The sequence below is a fragment of the Streptopelia decaocto genome (genome assembly GCF_964273445.1).
Source record: "Streptopelia decaocto genome assembly, chromosome: 3".
NCBI classification, from domain to species: Eukaryota; Metazoa; Chordata; class Aves; order Columbiformes; family Columbidae; genus Streptopelia; species Streptopelia decaocto.
The window spans coordinates 89,760,136-89,784,819 of NC_138656.1; the positions used below are offsets into that span (position 1 = coordinate 89,760,136).

Below are 24,684 nucleotides of genomic sequence, written 5' to 3' on the forward strand. Positions count from 1 at the left end.
AAGCTAGGTCCTCATGAACCAAGTTGTAAACAAACGATCCTATGGAAAATGTACTTGCCTAAATGATTCCAATGAATCACTTGTACCCAAGGAATGTGAGGACATCACTGCTTCCACCTTGTAAGTAAGGCACTCATCAACTCACCACCAGAAACAACTCTCTCCTCAAAATTTGCCTCCTCAAATTCCTTCCTCATCCAATAATTTTGCAGTGTTTACTCATTAATTCTTGCCATTTATTGCAAATAAGCCTGCATTCCCTACTGTTAGATTGACTTACTAGCTATGGAGAAGCAGTAACCCTATGCCAACAAGAAAGAAAAAAGTAAAAAAGCAAGGATTTAGTTGAGAAGAAACTATAAACTTCAGAGCAGATTGTGTTTTCTCTGTAACATCTAACTAACTTAACTATGCAGGTATTTGCCTAGGTGTTCAGCCCTCCCTAGACCTCCAACATGTACCCTGACTGCTAGAGCAATAGCACAGGAGTTCCCAGCACCATGTCATTAAGTGTCTTCACTGCAATCAGTGTTTTGAAAGACACAACTCTCTTTATCCTAGCTGTATTCCTTGGGAGGTACGTCTGGGAAGTAAATGCAGTCACTTCTGATGACAGAGCCTGGGACTGTGTACCTGGGGGACTTCAAGGACATCTTTCCTGCCCATGTCTGATCATAGCATGTAAGGCCTATATAAGTACAAAATATTATTTCTAGAACTGTTTATTGGGACACTCTTCACCTACTTCCCCTCTCAATTTTCTTCTGTCAAACAAACATTGTTGGGATTAATTCCAGTAAATTATTAAAAAAATACCATTATTTACAGACATACTGTACTCATTTTGTGTAAAACTCAAGATTAAAAAAACAATCCAACTTTGAAGTTCTAAAAGTGGATTTTAAAATGCTCAGACTGCCCTACAGAAGGGGAATATTCAGCTATTCAGAAGGAGAATACTCAATCCTCTTCCAAGCACCTCTTTAATAAGGAATACAAAGTGACTGAGAGATGCTGCAATCATTGAGCCTTAAATGCCAATTCCCCAGCAGTGAAGAAGTTCATGGGTCTCTCACCAGCCATGGGTTATTAAAAATCAAGTTCCCCAGAAAAAAAAAAAAAAAAAAAAAAAGGCATTTTGTGCTCTGTTTAAAGCACAGCTTGGCCAAACATAAGGACCTGATCTAAACTAATCTCACACCCTACCCTGACACGACTTTTCAAAACTATTTCTAAGCTTTTTGGTTCTTACCTTGAATACTGATTGGCCTAAAACTTCCATATTTATCCCACTAGAAACAAGATACTTTTTAGCATCTTTGGAAAAGGAATATTTTGCAGAATACAAAGACACACCTGTCTAATTTACACAAAGTTATAACAGAAATATGTGTGCTTTTAAAATATGCATGGGGTTCTACTTGCCCCAGCTAAAGGTGGGGTGTGAATAGAGTAAGGACGAGAGCGTCTCACAAAAAACAGTTTTCTCAGTCTCTAATGGACTGTTCCTTGGCAGGCCTGGGATAACACAAACAAAAGCAGAAATTGTCAGGACCTGAGGTGTGCCGGGGTCTTGGAGAGGAAAGGATATGAAGCTGGAAGTGAATGGGGAAGAATGAGAGTGCAGAGTGGACATGGAACAGAAGATGAGGTTAGACAACAGATGGGAAGCAGGAGGACAGCATGGCTTATATCTGTGCCAGAAAACACAGAATACAATGCTCCTAGCTATAAAATAATATACATGTATATTTTATATACGATATATTAGACGTACACATACATATACTCAGAAAAATGCTTTATAAGACATTTAAACAATGCATGAAGTTTTCCCCAACCCTCTGTTCCCTCAGCCATGTGTTACCAAGATACTGAAGCAAGCTGCCACCTCAAACATGTTCACCTGAAACTGGCAGCAGCACATTCCCAGGAGGGGAATGGACTTAAATGTGCCTTCTGGACTTAAAGAAACTGGACGCCCCTATGCATATTTTGTATGCCTGCCTAAAGGAAAATTGGTGCTGAACTAGAAAGCAGACGGAATTTCTGAAGAAAGAGACCAAATTGTGAAGGACTTTCAGAAGACTCCACCTAACACTTCTTAAAATGCTACATTTTTATATAAATCTTCTACTTAAAATAGCCCAAGGTAAGTAATAAAAAACCTGGACAGGAGCTATTAAAAGGCCCAAACTGTTCCTATTTCCCTAACATTCTTCATCCCCTCACTACCACATCAGCCAGTTTTATCTGTGCCTCTTACACTTGTAAAAATGTATGCAAACAGTAATGGAATAAGTGACTAGGAGATTACGAAATCCAATTTTCCTGCTCCCAGTATAAATTTCCAATACAGCAAAACACCCACCTATGCTATCTTACTCACTCCAGGAAACCCCACATGTTAGCTGCTACAAAATGTATTTAAGAAGACAAACTTGCACCTGTGAACACACGCAAACATACACCACCATATAACACATACAATTCAAGACTAAGAGATCAATAATTACAATCATATGGTTCTGCTCTATCACCACATTGTACTTTAAAAGAAATAAATAAAACAAAATAACTGTCTAGTATTACCTTATGTTTCGGATATTATATTTCTACTGAAATCTCTGCACTTACTAAGCCATCAACACATCAACATATACCCAATGCTTCATTTTCACTGCAGAATAAAACAAGAGGGAAAAGGAAAATGTGAGCAGCATAAATCGACACTGGAGGCAACAATGAAGGACTGAAGGCAATGAGAACTCACTGGGTTCTGTAAAAGTTCATTGCCAAAGTCACAAACTGGTATCTTTCTCACAGCTGAAATATTTTGCCTAAGAAACACTTCTACTAACCTTTCATGCATTTTTCTGTTCTTCCGGGCATTAATGTCTCTGGGTATTGCCAAATAACCCTTTCTAAAAGCTGGCACAGTTCCGGGGCTCATTACAAGACCTCTGAGGAACTCAAATTTTTTAACCTTTAAAATGAGACAGACAGTCACAAGCTGCCATTACTGTCAAAATACCATCAGTAGATAGATATAGATATAGATGATATAGATATAGATATAGATATAGATATAGATATAGATATAGATATAGATATAGATATAGATATAGATATAGATATAGATATAGATATAGATATAGATATAGATATAGATATACATTCTCAGTAGAGTGCAACTCAATGTAAATTTGCTAATCAGCAGCATGCCCTCCCCATTCAGGCTAAACACAAAAACAAAGAAAATCCCTTGGCATGTGCAGAACATGTACTCGGTATATTAAGATTATCACTGGCTATGAGGAAAAAAATTTTGCAGGAGCCACTTGTTAAACCACTGAAAACATATGACTCATTAAGACCTGTGGCCTCTAAAACAGCCACTAATTTTCCAGTAGCATCCTGCACTTCAGGGCACAGCAGACTGGCACTGCTGCACTTGGAAAGAAAATTGTATGTTTGAGTTTGTACTTTATGATACACTAAACCAAGGTTTATGGTCTCTAATTAAGGGCCAAATAAGATCTAGAAAGTAGTGAAACTTTTCATTCTAATATAATTTGAATTCTACATTAGCAAGAATATGATTTAAACACAGCAAGGCTCACAGAAAAAGAATATCAAAAAATCAGAAGATCCCTTTGAAGAACTATTTTAGTTTTCCATTATAAGCAGAGAAAAAAGGTTTTCATATTAAATGCCTCATGAAGAAGTGTGGCCTTGGTTTCAAGTTTCAATGAACTAAAACAATAGAGAAAATTAACAGAAGATGTAAATAGGATTTTTTAAATCTCTTTTGTTAAAGTTGGAACTGTGCTTATTCTTAGCTGCACATCCTATACTGGCTAAAAAAAAAGTATATTAAAACCAAGTTTTTTTAATATATTGATTACATTTGTTTATATAAAAGTGGGATTAAAAGGGTTTGTAATAACTTGCTTCAACATTTTTTAACATTTTAAAAACTAAATGGCATCCAAAAAATACAAAAATGTGCTTAGACAGAGGATTTTGGAAGGGAGACTGGAATAAAAGACTCCTATATCAGAAGAACTATACTATGTATTGCTAGTGTGGGCTCCTATGTGTTAGTATATTCTATTTCAATATTATTTGCATATGTGCTTTAAGGTCCTTGATATATTTTCCTAGCTGCAGGGTTGTTGTTTTTTTTTTTTCTCTGAGGGTAGCAGCCATTTATTAGAGAATGGCCACTTGGACCAGCATGAAGAACAGCTTTTCTGATGTGGTTTTTCTGAAGGTAGAACCCCCAAAGGCAAATTCATGATCATTCAACCAACACAAGAGAGATTTCCATTCAAAAAAACAGTGGGTATTTCCACTTTTTCTTAACAATTAAGCCTTTAGTGACATTATAAATATGACTTAGAGGAAAATAAAATATCATCGCGTAATGCTAAGCTTGCATAGTTATGTAAGAAATAAAAACCTTTAGAGCATTACATAGTAGGAATCCACCCTGTTTAAACAACACAAAGATGATCAAAGAGCGATAAAACAGTTAACAGTTCTGATATTTTGTCACTGTTTGCCTCCATCTTTTGTAATGAAATAAGACTGGATGATGCTTGAACACCGTATTCACTCCCATCTTGACATCTTTATCAACAATCTGGATGAGGGATCAAGTGCACCCTCAGTGAGTTTGCAGATGACAGCAAATCGGGTGGGAGTGTTGAACTGCTGGAGGGTAGGAAGGCCATACAGAGGGATCTGGACCGGCTGGATCATTGGGCTGAGGCCAATTGTATGAGGTTTAACAAGGCCAAGTGCTGGGTCCTGCACTTGGGTCACAACAACCCCAGGCAGTGCTACAGGCTTGGGGAAGAGTGACTGGAAAGCTGCCTGGCAGAGAGGGATCTGGGCGTGTTGGTTGACAACAAGCTGAACACGAGCCAGCAGCGTGGCCAAAAGGACCAACAGCCTCCTGGCTTGTATCAGGAATAGTGTGGTCATCAGGACTAGAAAAGTGATCATTCCCCTGTCCTCAGTGCTGGTGAGGCTGCACCTCAAATCCTGTGTTCAGCTTTGGGCCCCTCACTACAAGAAAGAAATTGAGGTGCTGGAGAGAGTTCAGAGAAGGGCAATGGAGCTGGTGAGGGGTCTGGAGCACAAGTGTGATGAGGAGCGGCTGAGGGAACTGGGGCTGTTTAGCCTGGAGAAAAGGAGGCTGAGGGGAGACCTTATCGCTGTCTTCAGCTACCTGAAAGGAGGTTGTAGCATGGAAGGTGTTGGTCTCTTCTCACAAGTAGCAATCGATACGATGAGAGGAAATGGCCTCAAGTTGTGCCAGGGGATGTTTAGATTGGATATTCGGAAAAATTTCTTCACCAAAAGGGTTGTCAGGCATTGGAACAGGTTGCCCAGGGAAGTGGTGGAGTCACCATCCCTGGAAGTATTTAAAAGCTCTGTAGACGTGATACTTGGGGACATGGTGGACTTGACATTGTTCAGTTAACAGTTGGACTCTATGATCTTAAAGGCCCTCTTCAACCTAAATGATTCTATGGTCTTCTCACGGAGCACATTTTTATGCAAATAGAGTTTTGTTAAACACACTCCCTGTGAATGATATTCCCTGTCATCAAACACCAAAGCATGAAATTTCAACACAGGAAGAAATGCTGGTCCTTTAGTGTTTCATGACGTGCAGGGAGCACACATATTAAATCCACACAATGGAATCTATGCCTTAATAAAACAGCATTTGGGTATGCCACTGAGCTGCATGGCCAACCTTGGACAGAAAAAGCAAGTGGAGAGATTCAAGAGTATTCTCAGCAATACATTCCAGTAAATGACAAAGTTGTGCCTATGGAGAAGATGCATTACCAAACTGAGTTAACAACATGAAATGTCCAAGTTTAAAAGCAGTAAACACAAACTTTTCCCATGAGCACAAAGTGTTGAACTCACAGTTAGACTGCCATTGTAAAGGAGTAATTCCCTGTACTGCATTTCCTATACTATAGATTTATATCTTCCTTTGCCAAAATGATTTTTATTCATATCTGATTCTTCGGAAATTATCACCTTGAACAAAGGATGAGGCTTCACTACCCAGGAGGCAGCAGTCATTACAGAAGAACCCCAAACAGTTCCAATTTCAGTACAGAGAGTGAAGTCAGACCCAGCTGCAGACATTGACGAAGTTGGTTATTTGGATTTATTATTATCGCTTCACCTTGCAGCACTGTGCCCTGACATCTCTGCTGAGACCACGGATTCTCAGGAGCAAAGCCTAGAGACTATCCGAACACACAGGAAAGAAGTGCCACTGAGACAGGAAACAACCTGAAGAAAGAAGATGGACAACTGAAGGGAAAATAATTACCTCAATTTAACGAATGCAGACCTGAGGTACAGGCAGACTTCAGCTTCTCCAGAGTGGCAGCACACAAAGGTTAATTGCATCTCAAGTCTCTGTCCAATAACTTAACATCCAGACTGATTCTTTCTTAAAGTAAAATCAAGAAAAACAAATCTCAGAGTAGCACTAGCAGAACAATGACAAATTTTCTGGATGACAATGACTCATAATTGCTCCTGACACTTGTTACAGGCTGCCAGAAGTCTTCCATCTACAGTTATACTCAGCATTGCATAGCGTAGTGCACCTTTGAAAAAAATTAGATAGTCTTGATTGTAATTTCTGGCAAACAAGCAGCTGAATTAGCAAACTTCTATCACAGTTAGCACTTCTGGAAAATCCCTACCTTCAAAGTTCAACCAAAAGCATCAAAGATGTGGGAAATGAATCATTACATCATCTTAAAGTGACCCCTCCAGAACTGCTGGATCGCAGAACACACTCTGGATATTGCCTTTGAGTTGTGGTTAGACAACTCAATATCAAGGGTTGGTACCCTTCAGGTATTTCACATACATTTGAAAGAAAGGGGGGAAAAATTATGTTTTCAGAAGAACAGTATAATTAATCACTCTGCTCTTGCAATGGATGACCACTAAGATACATGAGTATGTATCACAGCGTCACTCCCATATCTTGACTTCTTGAAACTCTGAATTTCAAAATTAGCAGACACACATTGGTATGGAAGCAAGTCATCACCTGATAAACCAAATAGCTGATGTCAAAATTTTGCTCCTATCAAAAGGGCTTATTTTGTATTTTGGTGAAGAAATACAAAACAGTCAGTCCCAATCTACAACATAATGGAGATCTGAAATACCCTTCTCTTTCCTTAGAACAAGCCCCAGGATATCCTCACTCTCTCAATCTTCTTCCCCAGCAAATCTACTTACTTAGGTCTCTCTGTTTCTCCCCCACCTTTTTTTTTTTTTTTTTTTTCCTGCCACTGTGTGTGCACACTTCTGGCCAGCAGCAGCCTGTGAGCAGTAACATTTGCTTGTGTAGCTGTGATGACATGATTACATGTATTGCAGTTTGAGATTTCATTGTGCATCCCTTGCAAAGCACACTGGGGGAGACACCTGTTTCACATTATGTCCACACCCTTCTATCCTTAAGGCCATCCAAAACAGCTTAAAACTCAAGATTAGTGCAAAACTGTCTGCTGCAGTCACCCCTCCCAAATGTAGCACTGATACACTTTTTTGCCTCTTTCATATCCATTTTCTGCCTGCCAAGGTACAAGATGACACTACTGTTTACCTGTTTCTCATCAGAGTTTGGAAAACTCATTACTTTCTCCAATATCTAGAAAAGAAAGACCTAGACCAGCCCAGGAGAGTCAAGGTTTAGTTCTGTGTTAACCACAGTATTACTGTGTGACAATCTTTAATTGTGAAAATAAGCTTCATACTGTAACTGATCAGAGTCCTCCTCTACATTGAGAAAAAAGGGCAATAAAGAGCTGGAAATGCTCCTCTTCCCCTTTCTAGCTGTTTCAGAGGATCAGATGGTGCAGGAGCAAGGCAGAGACTTCTACACAACTTCAACAAGATTTAGGCGCTGTTTCCTCTCTCTCCTCCCTTTCAATTGTGCCACTGGGGAAAACGCAGAGAGCAACAACCAGATGTTGCAGGTGGTGGGATCAGTGCTAGAAGCAGCCAAACAGGCCCCTGATACCAAAGAACCCAGGGAGTAAAACAAGACTGCCTACCTTAGTGTTTCCTCATCCCAAATCACACTATGCAGCCTATGAGATTATGCACCTACGTGGCTCATCTTAAATACCAGAGCAAAGTTTTCTAATGCTGTTTCCTATATTACTATATATAATATGCATGCATATGCACAGCCACACACACGCATACCAGGGAGATCTCCACATGCTGCCAAAGGACCAAAAAGTTATCCCTACCCAACGGAGTGTGGTACTGGGGAAAAACTACACAAAAGTACCAGGCAGATTTCCAAGCCAAGAGTAGCTGTTGATTCAGCAAAGCAGGGATCTTTACACATGCAGAGCACTTTTTGTGGTTTTGATTAAGGTCTCTGCTGTACAGCGATCTCTTTGCCATGGTTGTTCACTTTTCTTCTCTCCTGCTTGGTCTTTTAGCACCCTCGCCTCAAACTTCAACATCCCTTACTGCTTTTTCTTTCCATTTAGCTGATTCCTTTTAGCTCCACTCTTCACCCACCCAAAAAAACAGAGATGCCACCTTTAATTAAAAACAAAACCACACAAACACACACCATTCCCTCAGGCACCAAGCCTGCACAGATTAATATGTACATGCACACAACCTCCAATATGTCAGGCTGGAGATGACAAGGCTGGACAGACACAGGGGACATGGCACCCTGCCTACAAACCTTGAGACTAACACAACACTTAGTGCTGCCCTACAGATTATCTACTCGTGCTCTTTATACCTGATCTCCCTTTTGTCTGCTTACTCTGTTAGGAAGGTAAACTCCGGGTGTGGGGCCTTTCCACAACCCAGTCATCCAGCTCCTGTAACAGCAAGCACGCTTTCCTAACCAGGGAAGCACTCATCTTGTAAGTAGCAAGCAAATTCCAAATAGTCAAAGGCCTTGAAAAATTCTAAGACTGAGTTAACAGAGCAAAATGTTTTGAACAATAATAATTAGCGTTACTACTGTCAGGTTTAGGAACTCTTAAATGTGGCTGAGCTGGGTTTCCAAGTCCTCTGCTACAAACAAGGAGGAGGCTTAACCACTCTCCTTGTTAAACCAGATCAAATTTCTTACATGGACCTACCTTTCAAGGAGAAGCTTGGGGGCAGCGCAAGAGCAATTAGGTAATACTACAAAATGCTGATTTTCTGGGCATGTTGAATTCAAATGCACCGAGGTATCCAGTTTCTTCTTCGGTCAAGCTACCCTGTGTTTCTCACTGCTCCATCCAAGCCTGCCGAGACCCAGGAAGGCAGCTCTGCCAAGCCCCGAGTGTTCTAACCTAAGGACTCAGACCCATCTCTTCACAGCCTTCATGAGGCTGGCTCACACCCTGAGCATTTCTGAACCTTTTGCACTTTCTATTGCCTTCTCATTTATTTATTTTCACACTGAAAATAAATGTTCACCTCCCCCTGATTTGTGTGCTTAACCATCTCCAGTTCAAACCCAAAGTGAAAGAGACACATAAATACACAAGTCCCAGGTCTGCTACCAAAGGATCCATCACTTTTCATTACCCAGTTCTCAGTGCGCAGAACTACTGTTTTACACTTGTTCTGCACTAGACGAACAGGCAGCTGCATCACTCACAGCCGACTTCCAGGCTCCCACCCCAGATAATTCCAGCCTTCTTCTCACATCTCTCCCTGTCAGATACTCCTCCTCTGTATGATGCCCACAGACCCATCTCTATGCCCTCTGAGTCCCACTTTTTGCGCCTTAAGGGATGTGTACTTTCTTACACTTTCCACTTTACAGCTCACTAGCCACACATTTTCCTCTTTTCTGCTGTCCCTCACAAGGCTCTTATTTCTCCTCTCCCACGGCAACTAAGCAACCATAGTTTTTCTATTGAATAGCCTTGCCAGCACAACGCAAAATGCCAACCATTTTGTTGTATTTTCTCATGAATCTGGTGTTTACCTTGTGAGGAGATTCAAAACACTTCAGCTAGCATGAGACTCGGGTTTAACACAATAAAATGAAATAAGAATTTTGTCAAACAAAGTATTGCATTTTCATTGATGGCAGTTTAATGATAATTCACATTCAAAAGGTACTGCTTCTCATGTGGGGAGAAACATGCTTTTACCTCACTAGCCATAACATTATTTGAGAAATGAGAGATCCCCAAAGGAAAGATAGCGATCTCAAAAGTCCCGCAGGGGGGATCTGGAGAAAGTGTCAGGCTGTTGTACATGTCTGAAAACACAATCAGATGCAGCGACTGAGCTGAAGCTTTTGTCATGGCCGTCTATGTCCAGCAATGAAACCCAGATGGCCCAGGGACCGCTTCCAGCAGAGGAAATACCCACCCATGGTGTGCCCAAGGGAGATCCGTGCCCGCCAGCCACGGAAACCACCACCCGCTCCTGAGCTCCCTCCACTCCCTGCTGCACAACCTGGTTTAAAATAGCAGCCATCTGCCCACCCTTTCCTCCCTCCTGAAGACAAGGAAGGGCACCAGTAGACATCTCAAATAGCAGTAGATACCTGTGTTTAGACAATGACATTCCCTCCATGCTGTCACCACAGCCCAGGGACAGCACAGACAGACCCTCTGCCACAACTGGGCAGTGCTTCGCACCTCTGAACACCCACCACAGCTTGTCCTCTTACCAACACTTTATGAACCGACCATGACATCTGCACTGAACTACACCGGGGCATCCTTACAGTTTTGCAGGAAGCTCACCTTAAACAGAAATGCAATTTAATATGTATAGAATGGCTCTTTAGCTCAACTTGATTTGTCTTAGATTTTATTTTATCAATAGCATGATTATAATATCTGGAATGAGGAAAAAGAAAAAACTGCACGTGTTCCTAAAATATTACAGATTGAAGTCTGATGTACTGCTTATATTGCATATAATGGGTAAGATATATAAGTAATATACAATCATTTAAATATCTGAAAGTAAGTAAAGTTGAAAGCCTTAATGAAATATACATTATGAGACAAAGACACACATGCCATTAAATTGGTCTAGAATTCAAGTGGGAAGCACCACAGTGTTATGGGGCATAATTTGAACTGTCTTCTAGTGAACAGACAGTAATAATGCTTTTCAGGTCTACAAAATGTAACAAAAAATATTTTGGGAACTAATAAAAAATACGAGGCTGACAGCCCTGGGGTGCAGCTCTCTGGAGGACAAACATCTTGATATGAAATAAGAAGAGTATAGATTCACAGTATAAAAAACTGCAGGCTGTTAAATTCAGACAAACTGTGGTAACATAGCAGAAAAAAAAAACCTTTCCCATACTCTCAGTGGCCTCAGCTTTAGCCTGAAGGAAAAACTACTTTTCCTTTTCCTTCAGGGAAAACACTTTTAATTTTCTTGTTCATTCAGTTCTCGGCCTCTGACAAGGGAGTCAAAAGGGTGGCAGTTGCCGAAGTCATTTATTGATTTTCTTGGTTTATTTATGAATGCCAGACATGCAAGGGCCTGTCTTCAAAATTTAACACCTGGTATTTCATGCCATTAAGTACATTGCCAGGAAGATTAGTTCCTTTCCACCTCTGCAACTTTCACATAACGAGCAAGCTGCCCTCCCAGAAAGTTCATTAAACTTTGGCTTTCATAGAAAGCTCTCAAATTTAGGGCCAGAAAGCTCTCAAGTCTCAGTTAATTTCCATTCTTCTACCAACACATGGGAAGGAAAGCTCTGCTTTAGGCTGAAATATGTGCAACACGAAGCAGAGGGAAAAGTAAAAAGGCACAGTATGAGATCAACAGGATGGTCTTCAAGGGTAATCCCATGTACAATATGTTGCAGTAACCCAACAGAAGGTGACAGAAACCATGAATCACTCTGAAAAGGTCTTGATTTCAGAGAAATATGGCAAACACTTAAATGCAAAAAGAAAAAAGCACACTTGACCATAAATTCTGCAAGGAGAGAGCTGAAAGCATTGCCAAACACCAACCTGTGAAAAATAAAGAGGACAAACCCCTTCATACACGAAGCACTGCCGTTGCTGCCATTCTCCTCTAGATTCTTCCCTCATATTGTTAACTTCATTCATTTTACTTTACCTCAAAGAAAACCCCAGCTTTTTTACTTTTGATCCCATACAGGATAAATACCAGGAAAGAAAGAATTGGACCACCTTGGTTGGATGAGGGAAGCGCATGGTCTTATCTGCCAATGTAACCAGAACTCCCCAGCTGCTTTTCCACATGGACATGTCAGGGACAAGACATGTTCAGACAGGGACAAGCTTAGAACTTGCATCATCGCCGTCAGAAAAAGAAATTTTACAGGTGAACAAAACTGTAAATTCACTAATTCACTGCTGATTCCCTCAGCTGGTCACTCCAATCCAAACATTTCCTGGTGGAAGTTATCTCACGGTGAGTGCTATAATTGTTTGAAAGACACTATTTTAAGGGAGGATGTTTTGCTTTAAGCTAATGTAGTTTTACAAAAAAAAAAAAAAGTTATGAAGAGATTTAGCTTATAAATGTGAGAGCTTTTAAATGTAAAAAGCATGATCAATATTAAATCATCTAAAAACACAAAATACAAGAATCATAATATGTTAGTGAGGGTCTATATTCTTAGAATAGATTTCTCATTAAAAAAATCAATATCTAATTTTGCTCTGAAATATAAGAAAAATGTACTGCACATTTAATCTCAAGGAAATTTACACACTTTTTACATATACACTATCAGAAACAATTAATACAGCTCTGCAATCTCCACCTCTGAGTGAATATAGTTCCTTTCTATGAGTATACTGAAAAAGAGCTTTTTGGAGAAAACAAAATATGCAATTAAGACTGCAGGAAATCAGTGGTATACACAACAAAATGTAATTTTTAAAAATATAGATACACTTACGAACCACTAGTGATAAATGTTTTTTGCTTGATTGTTTGTTTTAAAAATGTAGGTAGCTATGCCTTGGTTTCACTTTTCTGTTTGTCTTAAAGCTTGGGGAGTAACTAAACAGCTATTGAATGCATTTGAGAAAAATGTGCTGCTTTCTGCAAAATACAAGACGTACAGGGACATATCCCATCTAAACACACTCAACAACACTTAAGTCATACTCCAGTTAACAGATGTGCTTCCAGTGGCACTTGTTCCAAGGCAGAGATTCACTGAAGTTAACCAAACCCAACACAAGCACAATACAATGTTTTAGGGGTCCATGGCAGCAACTTTTTCAGCTGTGTCACCTGTCCCCATAATATGACTGCAGGTAAAACTGTTCCAAACTTTCAGCTCCTCATCAAATTGCACCAATGCACTCTACATATTTTAAGTGATGCTAAAGAACCTAATGTTGCAATTAAAGTCCATAAAACAACTTGGACGTATTTCTGTGCAGCCTGGTTCCATATCCTTAGGCATGAGCACAAATACACACACAAAATCTCATCTCATTCTCAACCATCTTAATATTTTGCAGGTGGCATCCAGGGCCAAAATCAATAGAGTTAAACTAGGATGATCTAGAGTTCTCCTAAATTCTGTCCTTTCTTCTCAACTGCGTAGCCTCAAGCACCACGCACTCCATCAACCAGCTGCCTTCCTGTTCTACATCTATAGCTAAAACCACACAGCCAGCAGAACATTAAACTGTAGAGCTGAAGTTTGCCATGCAATGTTAAAATTTTTGCAATAAACAACAATATTAAGGAGACTGATCACCTAACGTAACTAAAATACTCATAGATTGTTCATGTCTTTTTACTGTTCAAGCTTTCACATTGTTTTCATCTACATCTGTGCAATTTCATTTAACCAGTACAAAATTTAGTCTCCTGATGTCAAATGTCAAAATGATTCTAAAGTTAATACTGTAAATATGAAAAAGTGCAATGACTTTATTTTGAAAATAACTTCATATGAAAGGCTAATTAAAAAACTAGAGAATAATTAATATAAATGAAAAATTACACTGACTGCTTTCTTAGTACATGCAAGTGCTAAAGAAATTGTGTAAAGAAAAGAGAATAGAAAGCTCAGACAGCTACTATGCTTTTTCCAAGACCAATGGAATTCTCAAAAGGAAAGAGTTAGACTAACCAATCATGGCTAAAAACACAACTAAACATTTTCAGTCATCTAGTTCCAAAATAGCCTTTTGTTACATAAACGACTCGTCATTTCTCTCAAAAGTCCTATTACAAGTCATTTGATCTGTAGAATATTTCCATATGATTAATACATGCTGATGCAAATAGCTTATAGTTAAATCTTTGGATTGTTTGCATAATATAGGACTGTAGGTTTGCTAAATATCTGGAAAGAGAATGATGTATCAATATCACAAATTCCTAGTTTATTGATAGGATTTTGAAGCCTTACAGTACATTCAAATACTTTAGAATAAATGTTTTACAAAAATGTAGACAAAATCTTCATGAGCAGGGGCTACAAAATGTGTAATGCTTTTTAGGCTCATAGACCAAACTAGGCTTGTAAAAAAAAAAGTAGAATCTTTTATTAGGCCTGCTAATATAACAGATAGACAGACTTTTGGGTACATAATTTCTTTGTTTGGTCAATTCAGAGTATGCCGTATTGGTAATCAAGAGAAACGCTTGAGAACACACTTCACACTTAGGTCATTCAAGCATGTGAAGACTTCCCTTAGCAATTCTCGGAACAGAGCACTCTGTTTCTTGCTAGAAGAGTAGTAGACTTTTTCTCTGCAGTATAATAGTATTTAAACTAAAACAGCGTGGTTGGGCTGTGTTCCATTCATGAGCAATGTCTTAATAAATTTCACACAATGAAGTTTACAAAAATAACTCTCAATTAAGGACCTTAAGGTAAACAACTGTATTTTGATGCAAGGCATTTAAACCACCATTCTAACTAGAATTTGGTGTTTATCTAAAGCCAAAAATGCAGAGAAAATTATTCTTTGGTTACACCCCAGATCTTAAAAATTTCAAACACTTAATTTGCTAGAACCACCACTGTCTTCACTAAAAAGTCTAGCTCTGTCTGCTGAGTTTAATCCTGATCAAAAAGCAACCCTCAGGACATACACTGATCTTCAGTGATTCCAAGAGGGCCTAATACAGGAAAGACGGACCAAAAAAAATAGGATATTTCAAACACTACCCATTTTTATTACAGATATCTAAAAAAATCATACACAGACACGCTTCCCTACCTTCAATAGTTTTAACAATGCTTATCATAAGCTGCACAAAGTCCTGACACTGAAAATAAGACACACTTGATGTGAACAACCTCAGAAATGAGTGTACAAATAGATGTTCTAATTCAATCTAGAACTGTCTGGAAACAGCTACTCATTGTGGTGTGTCTCTTCGTGCCTCTGAAACACTAAGTGTATGAATGGTTTTGTGTGTGCCATTATTCTGAAAATTGCAACTAGCTTTTCTTGCCTTGGTTACAGTGCCAGAAAATATATTTGGAACATGGTTTTCTTGTTTCATACTCTCTCTGGACATTAAGTATCTGATATGCAATCAAATTTTGAGGATGATTACTTCAGTTTTAAGTACAAAGAACTGCAATGCTACCCTATCACCTTATGCAAATTGTCTTACCTGAGTAGCTATTAAAGCAAACTGATTGTGGTATTCTTTTCTGCCGTTTGTTGTGAAAACCAAAAATAATTCTGTCTAACATTTACTGCCTAGATTCCAAAACCAGGCAACACCATAAACATTGCATAATATTTTACCATTTCTGTGAAGTATAAAAGAAGGAATAAAACAATTATAACTCTTGACAGATGCAGATATCTGATAAGCTATCGGCATCCTTACAGATCCAATATTTGGATCTGACTGGGGTAAATCACACAGCCCTGATGAGGTGTAAATCATTCCAGTAACTGTAAATTATATGCAAGTATTTCCAAAAATCAGAATGAAACCAGTCTGTGTTTGTAACTGATTTTGTAAGATTTTTCTTATATGTTTTATTATCATTGGGAAGTAGGTTCAAACTCAAGCTTTTTTGCCCAAAATGCAATTTCATGCCAGCATCTACTAATTAAAGCTGGTAGGCCTGAGGAGAAAACAAATGCAGTGGGCATCAGTGGGTAGAGCAGAGGAGAAGGTAAAATTAGCTAGGAATTATAACTGGCTCTAACTATGGGCAACCAAAAACGAAATTTTGGTTTTGTCATTTTCCACCTTCAGTAACACCTGCATCCCAGCAAGCTTGAATACAAGGGCAGCAGTATTTTTAAATAGCCTTTCCTTAAGGTATTAAGTTCAAGTCTTAAAATACTTAGTAACCTCCTGATGAAAGAAGCACGCTACATCTTTGTTAGTTGCTTCCTTGTAACCAAGGATGCAAAAAATTCTTCACAAATCTTTAGAAATAAAAGGGCATTGATGAGATTGAGAATTTCAAGTCTCTCTGAATCTTCTTCTTCTTTTATTTTCCATAAAAATAACCCATGGGGGGTACTTTAACCCGCTAGAGAAGAAGTCTCTTCTGCATAATTCCTTTTAAGATCTGGGTTTATAACAACTTTGTACTTTGAGAAGTTCCTGCCCAGAGATCATGTTCTTTCACCCATTCTTTGTCTTCACCCTTCTGCAGGGCACAGATAACGTCCATGTATTTGTAGACTCACAGACTTCTCGGTCAGAAAGCATTAGTGCAATGTCAGGCAAAGCCGGGCATGAAGCTTTGAAGGCTCCTTGTATCAAGTGGAGAATCACATGGGAAGATGCATGCACAGAAATAATGCCTTGTGTATTTCAGTAAAACCACTGAAACTGAGGCCAGGAAAGAGCTCTGGATAGAAGTTTGCACTTCGAACCTTTTGAAATTTCAACATACGCTGTTCTGAAGCCCATGTCTAGAACATGGTCGGGATGTTTATTACTGCCTGTCATCCCCTACCACCTCCCGCTCTTCTATAGCTTTTGAGGAAATTCCCATGAATCTGCTGTTGTCTGCAGACAGTCTCCTGCTCCTGCCTTGGCAGTAAAATGGACCCTCAGTAGAACAGCCTTTGAGTGTCCCGTATAATAATTGCCTTACCACATGACTGCATACAGTTGTGAATAAATTTTTACTACATATAGTAGTCTCCTTGGACTACTCAGTCCACCTTCCTGCTTAAAAATCACTGTCAATTCTCTGAAATTTCCTAAAAATCATGAAAACCCTCCTTGCAATTCTGAGGTCACCACAGTTCTCTCCTTTAATCAGGACACCTTTCTGGACACACCTGCCCTCTCAGAGTGGTGAAAACTTGAAGCCTCAAATGCTGTTAAACTCTTTCTGATGTTTTCATTGCCCAAAAGGCTATAATAGTTTCTGCACTGCTCAATTCTCTCTCTCCCTCCCTGAGTGAGGACCTTGGGCAGTAAAGAGAAAGGGGCTGGAAGCAGTGACCACAAGCAACTCTTCCCCTGAATGATTCAGAAGGATTTGAGAACACATTAGACACTGATCTCTTTAAAACACTCAACAAACAGGCATGCCAAGTCCTGCATGAGGAGAGGAATAATCCCATGCACCAGTACATGCTGGGGGGCAACCAGATGGAAAGAAGCTCTGCAGAGAAGCAACTGAGGATTCAAGCTGACCATGAGCCACCAATGTGCCACTGCAGCGAAGACAACCAACACCACTCTGGGCTGCGCTGGAAAAGGATTACCAGCAGATCAAGAGAGGTGATCTTTCCTCTCTGCCTCAGCACTGGTGAAGCTACATCTGGATGCTAAGCCTAGTTCTGGGCTTCTCAGTACAAGAAATGCAAGGACATATTGGAGCGAGTGCAGCAAAGAGCCACAAAGACAGTTAAGGGACTGGAGCACGTCACATAAGGAAAGAATGAGTGGGAATTGTTCAACCTGAAGAACAAAAAAGGCTCAGGAGGATCTTAAAAATTTGTACAGATCCCCAGTGGGGAGGAGTAAAGAACACAGAGCCAAACTCTTCTCACAGGTGCCCAGGGACAGGAACAGAGGCATTGGAAACAAACTGAAACACAGGAGGTGCCATAGGAACATCAGGAAACACTTTTTACTGTGGGGGTGGCTGAGCACTGGAAAAGGTTGTCCAGAGAGGTTGTGGAGTCTCCACCCTTGGAGATGTTCAAAAGCCATCTGCACACACACAGTCCTTGGCTACTAGCTGTAGGTGGCCCTGCTCTGAGTAGGGGGTTGCACTAGACAATATCCAGACTCCTGCAGTCCTCCAGCACTAAAATTGTTTTACCATGGATCTGTATACTCAAGTGTCAGGACCGGAGTTGGCACTGCCAGAAGAGGTGAAAGACAATATTCTAAGTTTGTCTGGGAGATTCTAGGGGCTTAGACCACCCATGCACACAGTAAGCAACCTGGACTCTGCTCCCTGCTCCACCACAGAGCCTGAAACATGGTGGTTCCAAACCCCCTTCTGTACAAAGGAAGAAATAAAGGTTTTCAAGCAGCAGAGGTGAGGGCATCCTCCATTCCTCCTGCTCCACTCCACAGAAAGTGAGATTCATGGGACGATGGAAACAAGAAGCAAGAGGGAGTCTGACGCAGAAAAAGGTGTCTTGGTATTGTTTATTTTATCCTTTAATTCCTTGGTGCCAAATGCACAACCAGTTCCCAGAACTCTTGATTCCTCATTTTTCTTCTCAGTGAGATTAAAGATAGACTTTAAATCCTTTATCCTAAAGAGAGGAAAAAGACAGACTACCTCATGATGGCCCCTTGACTCTTGCTTTTATTTCTACAAAGTGGCCCCATTTCAATAGAAGGGATGAAGAATGATCCTACCTCTCCCTTCCCTACTCTTTATGGAAGGACAATTACTGTCATGGTATTTATAGCATCCAGGCTAACAAGGTCTTGGAACCCTACTTCCTGATTTTGCCCATAAGTACTACAGAAAATAAAGATGGCGCCAGCTGCCACTGTGCTTTGAGCAATATTCAAGGTTTTCTGACAATGTTAGGTGTGGTCCGAGTGTTAGAAATGGAGAGGGAAACAAACTGTCTCCACGAAACCAGTTAAGAGCACATGTGTCCTGTCCAGCCTGTTAATCTTCAGCGTTACAGAGCAAGTAGTTCATGCTGGAAGCTTCCAGATGCACACATAGGGTTTATCTTGCAATCTCTGAAACAGATTCTCACCAACTGCAAGTGACTTCAGGATTTGGCAGCCCCAAAAACTGAGTAGCTCCAATATCCTTGTTGATTCTAGAGACCTGAATTCTACTAAACTCAAGTTTGTGTACCACACTAGATGATCAAAATAGGGTGGCAGGATGAATTTTTCCCTAATTATTAACTGCCACTCCCATAACAAATCTTGAAATAACTGTCTTAAGATCTGGGAAGGTTTCAAGTACCTGCTAGCATCTCTACTGAAGCTACTCAATTAGAGTTACAAATCTACAAAGAACATCCTATGTCTCTGATTTAACCTTTCTACTATTGCCACTACCTTGGCAAACAATCTCTTTCAGAGTCTTGTTAAATCCCATTAGAAGTGTAGTAAGAGCTTTTGTCCTCACTCAAATTTGCTCCAGAAAATGACTGCCATGGTAACTAGGAACCTTCTTCTAATTTCTGGCCAAATTTATCTAAGGATGATTTATAGCTGTTCTCCCTTTGATAAGCTACTGTTACACCAGGGCTGGAGAAAAGTACTTTGGCTGTCCCAATGTGTGGACCCTTTGGGCTGTCCACGGGAGAACGGACCTGGAATTCAACCAGCTGTGTTCACAGCTGCCGTGGTTTACACTTAGTACTTAACTAACCAGATCAGGTAAGACACACAGTTGCACATAAACTCCAGCTTAAGTACACACATATAAATACAGATGGTTCTGTGCTTTGTCTGTTATTGAAATTTGCTGTATATTAAATGGGGTTGTTTTACTTCAAGGTACCTTGTAACCACAAACAATATAGTTGTTTCAGGCTATCCAGTGTTTGAATGCACACCCTAAACTTCTAAACTATTTTTCCTTTAAAATGTAACACTGCCTGTCCCCTATATGTTAGGAAGGCAGTCATCGCTGTGACAACAGCACTTTGAGTTCAGCACTGAGTATCAATATGCATTACAGAGGTACTGTATTAGCATTAGTTCTTTCAGAGGGCTTAAGCATATGACTGCATAGTTTGTGACTCCCAACCAGGCTTAGGTATAAGACAGACAGCAAGCAATTCAGTAGCCAAGGCACCCACATGCTCTTACCCTATATGCCCTGGATGCACAGGAACACCCAGCTGTTCAGGTGCACCATTACGAAAAGATTTTGTGGACTGCACTCAAGGTGTCTCAGTTTCTACTTAGTGCCAGATAAGCATCGAAGTGCTTATGTGGATTTGAGTCTTCATCGCCATACAGCAGCCTGGGGTTGCACTTCACTGCACGAGGGCACAGGCATATTCTCAGAAGTACCTAGTCACACCATCCCCATTACAGCACGAATGCAAAACCGATCTTTGGATGTAAAAGCAATTTCAAAGCAATTGCCTAATGTTGAAGTGCTCCTCATGCCAAGGTGCACCTGTTCATAAAAAAAAAGGCAAAACAGGAACCTTCACAAAAGGCCTAACTCCTCAACACATTCTTCCAAGGTATTCAACAGGTCATAGGACAGCAGATTGTTCCCTTTCCACAAACACCACACAGCAGTTTGAACTCTGATATTGGAGGGGTGGGGGGAGGACAAGGTCTCTGCCACTGACCAGGTACACCTAGAAACAGAAAGTCACACTAGCCAGTGCAAGTTGCATGCCTCTACCCCATGAGTGTGACAAGCTCCTTTAGCCCCAGACTGCTGAAGGAAACTCAGCGGGCCAACAAACTGGCAGATCGGGCAAATTCCTGGAAAGAACCAAGCAGGTGGTATCAAATCAAAGCATGCATTCCTGTCACTTTCCAGTGCAAGCAGCGGAAGCATCACGTTGTCCGCAGCCCTGCTCCCCGGCTGGCAGGCTGCAGTACATGCTGTGTCAGCAGGGACTGGCAGAGAGGGTTTACAAGAAGGGCTTTAGCTCAGAGTCAGAATCAGGGCTCTGGAGGACAGGGAAGTACAGGCCAGAGGAGAGGCACATAGCCTCTTTTCTTGTGATCCTAATCTCTTCCACTTCTCCTGAAATTCATATCGTCTATTCACAGAAACCCCTCAAATTCCCTTGGATCTATAATTTTATAAGCATCATGTGAAGAATACAGTAGTTTAACCAATAATTCTTCCCACAGTTTCCTGCCATGAGGAGTTCTGGAAAGGAAAACTGCCAAGTACTGTTTTAGTAACTTTTACTGCCAAGTATCAGGACATCCAGAACAGGAGAGAAATGCTGCACCTTTTTTAGCCCTTATGATCCACGACACAGCACGTATCCAACCGCTGATCGGCCCAGGTAGCCCAGTTTGCAACATAGATCAACTTCACTTCCAGGGGATATTACAGATGTGCGTGTGGGTGTTACAGACAGAAACATTTCTCTGCCAGGTGGTTTTAAGAGAAAACTGGTGGGTATTTTGCTTAGACATTTGGATAATCAGAAAAACTTTTACTGAAAATAATAGGAAGCGATGGTGACAATACACAACTTTTACAATATAGCTGTGTCATCTGGATACCACCATTGTACATTTTTAACAAACCTCTACAAAATTACGGAAGTAAATTCTTGTCTCAAAATCCAATCTTTTAAGGGTTACTTTCCAGAAAGATGTGTCTAACTCTTGTCCAATAAAGGAAGTAAGTGCTCAGCATACAGAAAAGGCAAACGAAAATCTAGTGGATCTCTCGCAGATTCAAATCATAAACCCTATGAAAACTATTTGCTGTGATCTAATTTTTGAAAACTAACAATATAGCTGAAGTGAGTATACACGTTCATAAGTTTCCCCAATGTATTTTCTATTAATTTCTGGCTCTTTATTTAAAGAATAAAAAAAATCTATTTAAAAATCACGATTTCTCAGACCAACCGAGAGCCTGGACTTTTGTTCCTATGATATGAAAGAACTGTTTTAAGGAAATAAACTTTTAACTCTGGGTATCACAAACCTCTGAAGATAATATAAAGTAATTTAAAGTTGAATTCACAAAGCACAATTTTTGACCTCTTCTAAAAATCATGTTTAAAGTGTCCTAAATTCATTTAGTAAAACTACTGAAGATTCCCATAATCTCACAGAAAAATGAAGTGTCAGTGCAGAATTCAGAAATGCCAATACCAAAGAGGAGAAGGAAAAAAAAGGGAAAAAAAAAGAAGTAAAATTTATCCTCCATCCCATGTTAACAAGAATAGGGCTGAGAAATTACCATCTCTCCCAACAAAAGTTCATTCTTGCAGAGACTGTAAGATTTACAGTATTGCTCTTTGACATCATCACAGAAACAGTAATCTTCTTCATGGAATAAAAGCTAAATATTTACAGGGAAGTAGGTGTGCTGGAAGACAAGGAATGGGAGAAGGATAAATGTAGTTTATGGCCTTTGAGCTACTCCTTTATTTAATTTTCTTTTGATAAATAGAAACTGAGGAGGGATCCTTCGCTTACATTTCCCCACATTGACCAGCATACTGCATCTTCACAAAACATTTCAACCACCCCACCTCGGAGACCAGCCACACCCCAAGTGCAATGAACAGCAACAGCAAGTGGAACTCTTCATCTTGGACCAAGGTCCAAACACCATGCTCCCAGCTGGCTCCCTGGCAATACGCATCACTAGTGGCTGGGCCTCAGTACCCACCGTTGCAATGGCCTCTAGTAGCCCCTGTAAAAATCCAGGGCCAGGCACCGATTGGGAGGGACAGAGACAGGAATACACCAAAACGCTGTCCCATCTTCACCACGCACAGCGCGTGGGGCTGAAACCGGGACCCTGCGGGGGTTTAGTCTCTCTATCGGTCATGGAAAGCCAGAGTGAAGAGCTGGCACCTGCATCACTCAAGCAGGTATTTCCGACACTGCCCAGATCACGTCACACATTCAGAGCATCCCTTCCAAGCACAGGTGTACGCGCCCAGGGAGGTAAGAATACACCTCCCGTGGCAGGGAGGGTCTAGGTAACGTCAGAGGTTTGCACTATTTCAATCACCTCTCCTACTGTCTCCCCCTCACAGCAAACAGGCCTGATGGGTAGTCATAAGAGGAGAAACCCTGATTCTCCTCCACAGGCCAGAGCTTCAATCTGTTTATTCTCATCACTCGCAGCAGGCAATTTGGTAACGTTATGTTTGAAGCCTCCTATTGACGGAGGAGGCTAGAAAATGTGGTCACGTGCTGTTTGGCAAGGATGCATGGGGGGATGAGAGAGAAAAGGTTCAAAAGAGGCTGTGGGGACCTGGTTTCCAAACATGGCACCTACACACACCTCGCGCTCCCCGCACCCCTCCCCGTGCCGCCGGCAGCGGAATAAACCCGCTCCCTCTCCGTCCCGGCAGCACGCACGCACGCTTCCCCTCCGCAACGAGCAGAGCGACTAATTGCATTTATTTCCTAATTACGAACGCCCTGCTGTCCCCACAGCGAGCTGTCTCGCCGCCCCTGCCCTCCCGGGAGCAGGCGACCGGCGGGCCGGAGACGGCGGCGGGGGGCGCGGGGCGGAGGGTACACGGAGCGGGCGAGCGGCGGGGGGCGGCAGCCGCCCCAGCCCGCGGTGGGCGGCAGCGGAGACCGAGCCAGGCGGGGGCAGCACAGCGGCCGCGGAGGCTCCCGCACGCAGGGAAACCCCACCCAGCGGCCCCTCCTGACAGAGGCGGGGTTTTGGGGACCCCAAAGGAATCCCACCTCGCCCCTCACCCCCATGGCGGGGTTTCCGCCCGCCCCTTCGCCCGCCCTCCGCCGCTGGCTCCCTCGGGGCGGGGAGGGCCGCCGTCCCGGCTCCGTTCCGGGTTCCCCCTGCAGCTCTGCCTCGGGAGGAGCAGCTCGGGGTGGGGGAGGAGGAAGTTGTGGGTCGGGAGCGGAGCGGGACCGGGGCTCCGCAGCGGCAGCCCGGTGAGGGTCCCTGCGGGGCGGCCCGGCGAGCAGGGTGAAGCCGCTCGGCCCCGGGCACCGGCCGGCTCCCGCTGTGGCAGCGCCCGCTCCCGCCCGCCGGCGATCGGCGCATGAATGAGTGGCTGAATGAATGAATGACTGGCGTCTGCTTACTTGAGCATGGCCTCTTCTTTCTCTTCCTCTTCTTTCTGCCGGTCCATCACTGCCATGATAATGTTCCTCTCCTCCTCTGTCAGGTGGCTCAGGTCAGGCAGCTCCTGCATCGGGGGGGGCACCGTGGGCGGGCGAGGGCCGCGGGGCCCCACCGAAGAAGACATTTTCTTTCCGCCTCTCCCTTACACCTTCTACCTTTGCACGGCAAACCAAGCCAGCCTCTCCTCCGCCCCCTTCACACTGGAGTCCTCCGAGCAGCAGCAGCCGGCAGCTCTCTGGCAGCAGCGGAGGAGGCGGAGACCCAGCCTTTCATGGTTGCTTGCATCCACCCCGACCCGGCTGCTGCTGCTGCTTGCTCCCTTTGTTTCCGCGGCTTCAGAGAGCTCGGGGGCTGCCGTGCCGCCGCCCGCAGCCCATCCTCCCGGCGGTGGGCGTGCGGGGCGGGGGTGCCGTGGCGCGGAGGCTCCCGATCGCCGCTGG

General features: G+C 42.1%; 1 protein-coding gene across 4 annotated transcripts in view; it reads right to left on the minus strand.

The window, feature by feature from the left end:
- Positions 1-24,368, minus strand: part of RIMS1 (regulating synaptic membrane exocytosis 1) — a gene marked incomplete at its 5' end in the record, with an annotated part of 308,320 nt that extends 283,952 nt beyond the window's left edge. For all 4 annotated transcript variants that reach the window (XM_082048664.1, XM_082048671.1, XM_082048670.1 and 1 more), the window contains one exon: positions 24,205-24,368. In XM_082048664.1, the coding sequence (XP_081904790.1) occupies positions 24,205-24,368 (164 nt within the window). The remainder of the gene's footprint in view (positions 1-24,204) is intronic.
- Between the last annotated feature and the right edge of the window lie 316 nt (positions 24,369-24,684).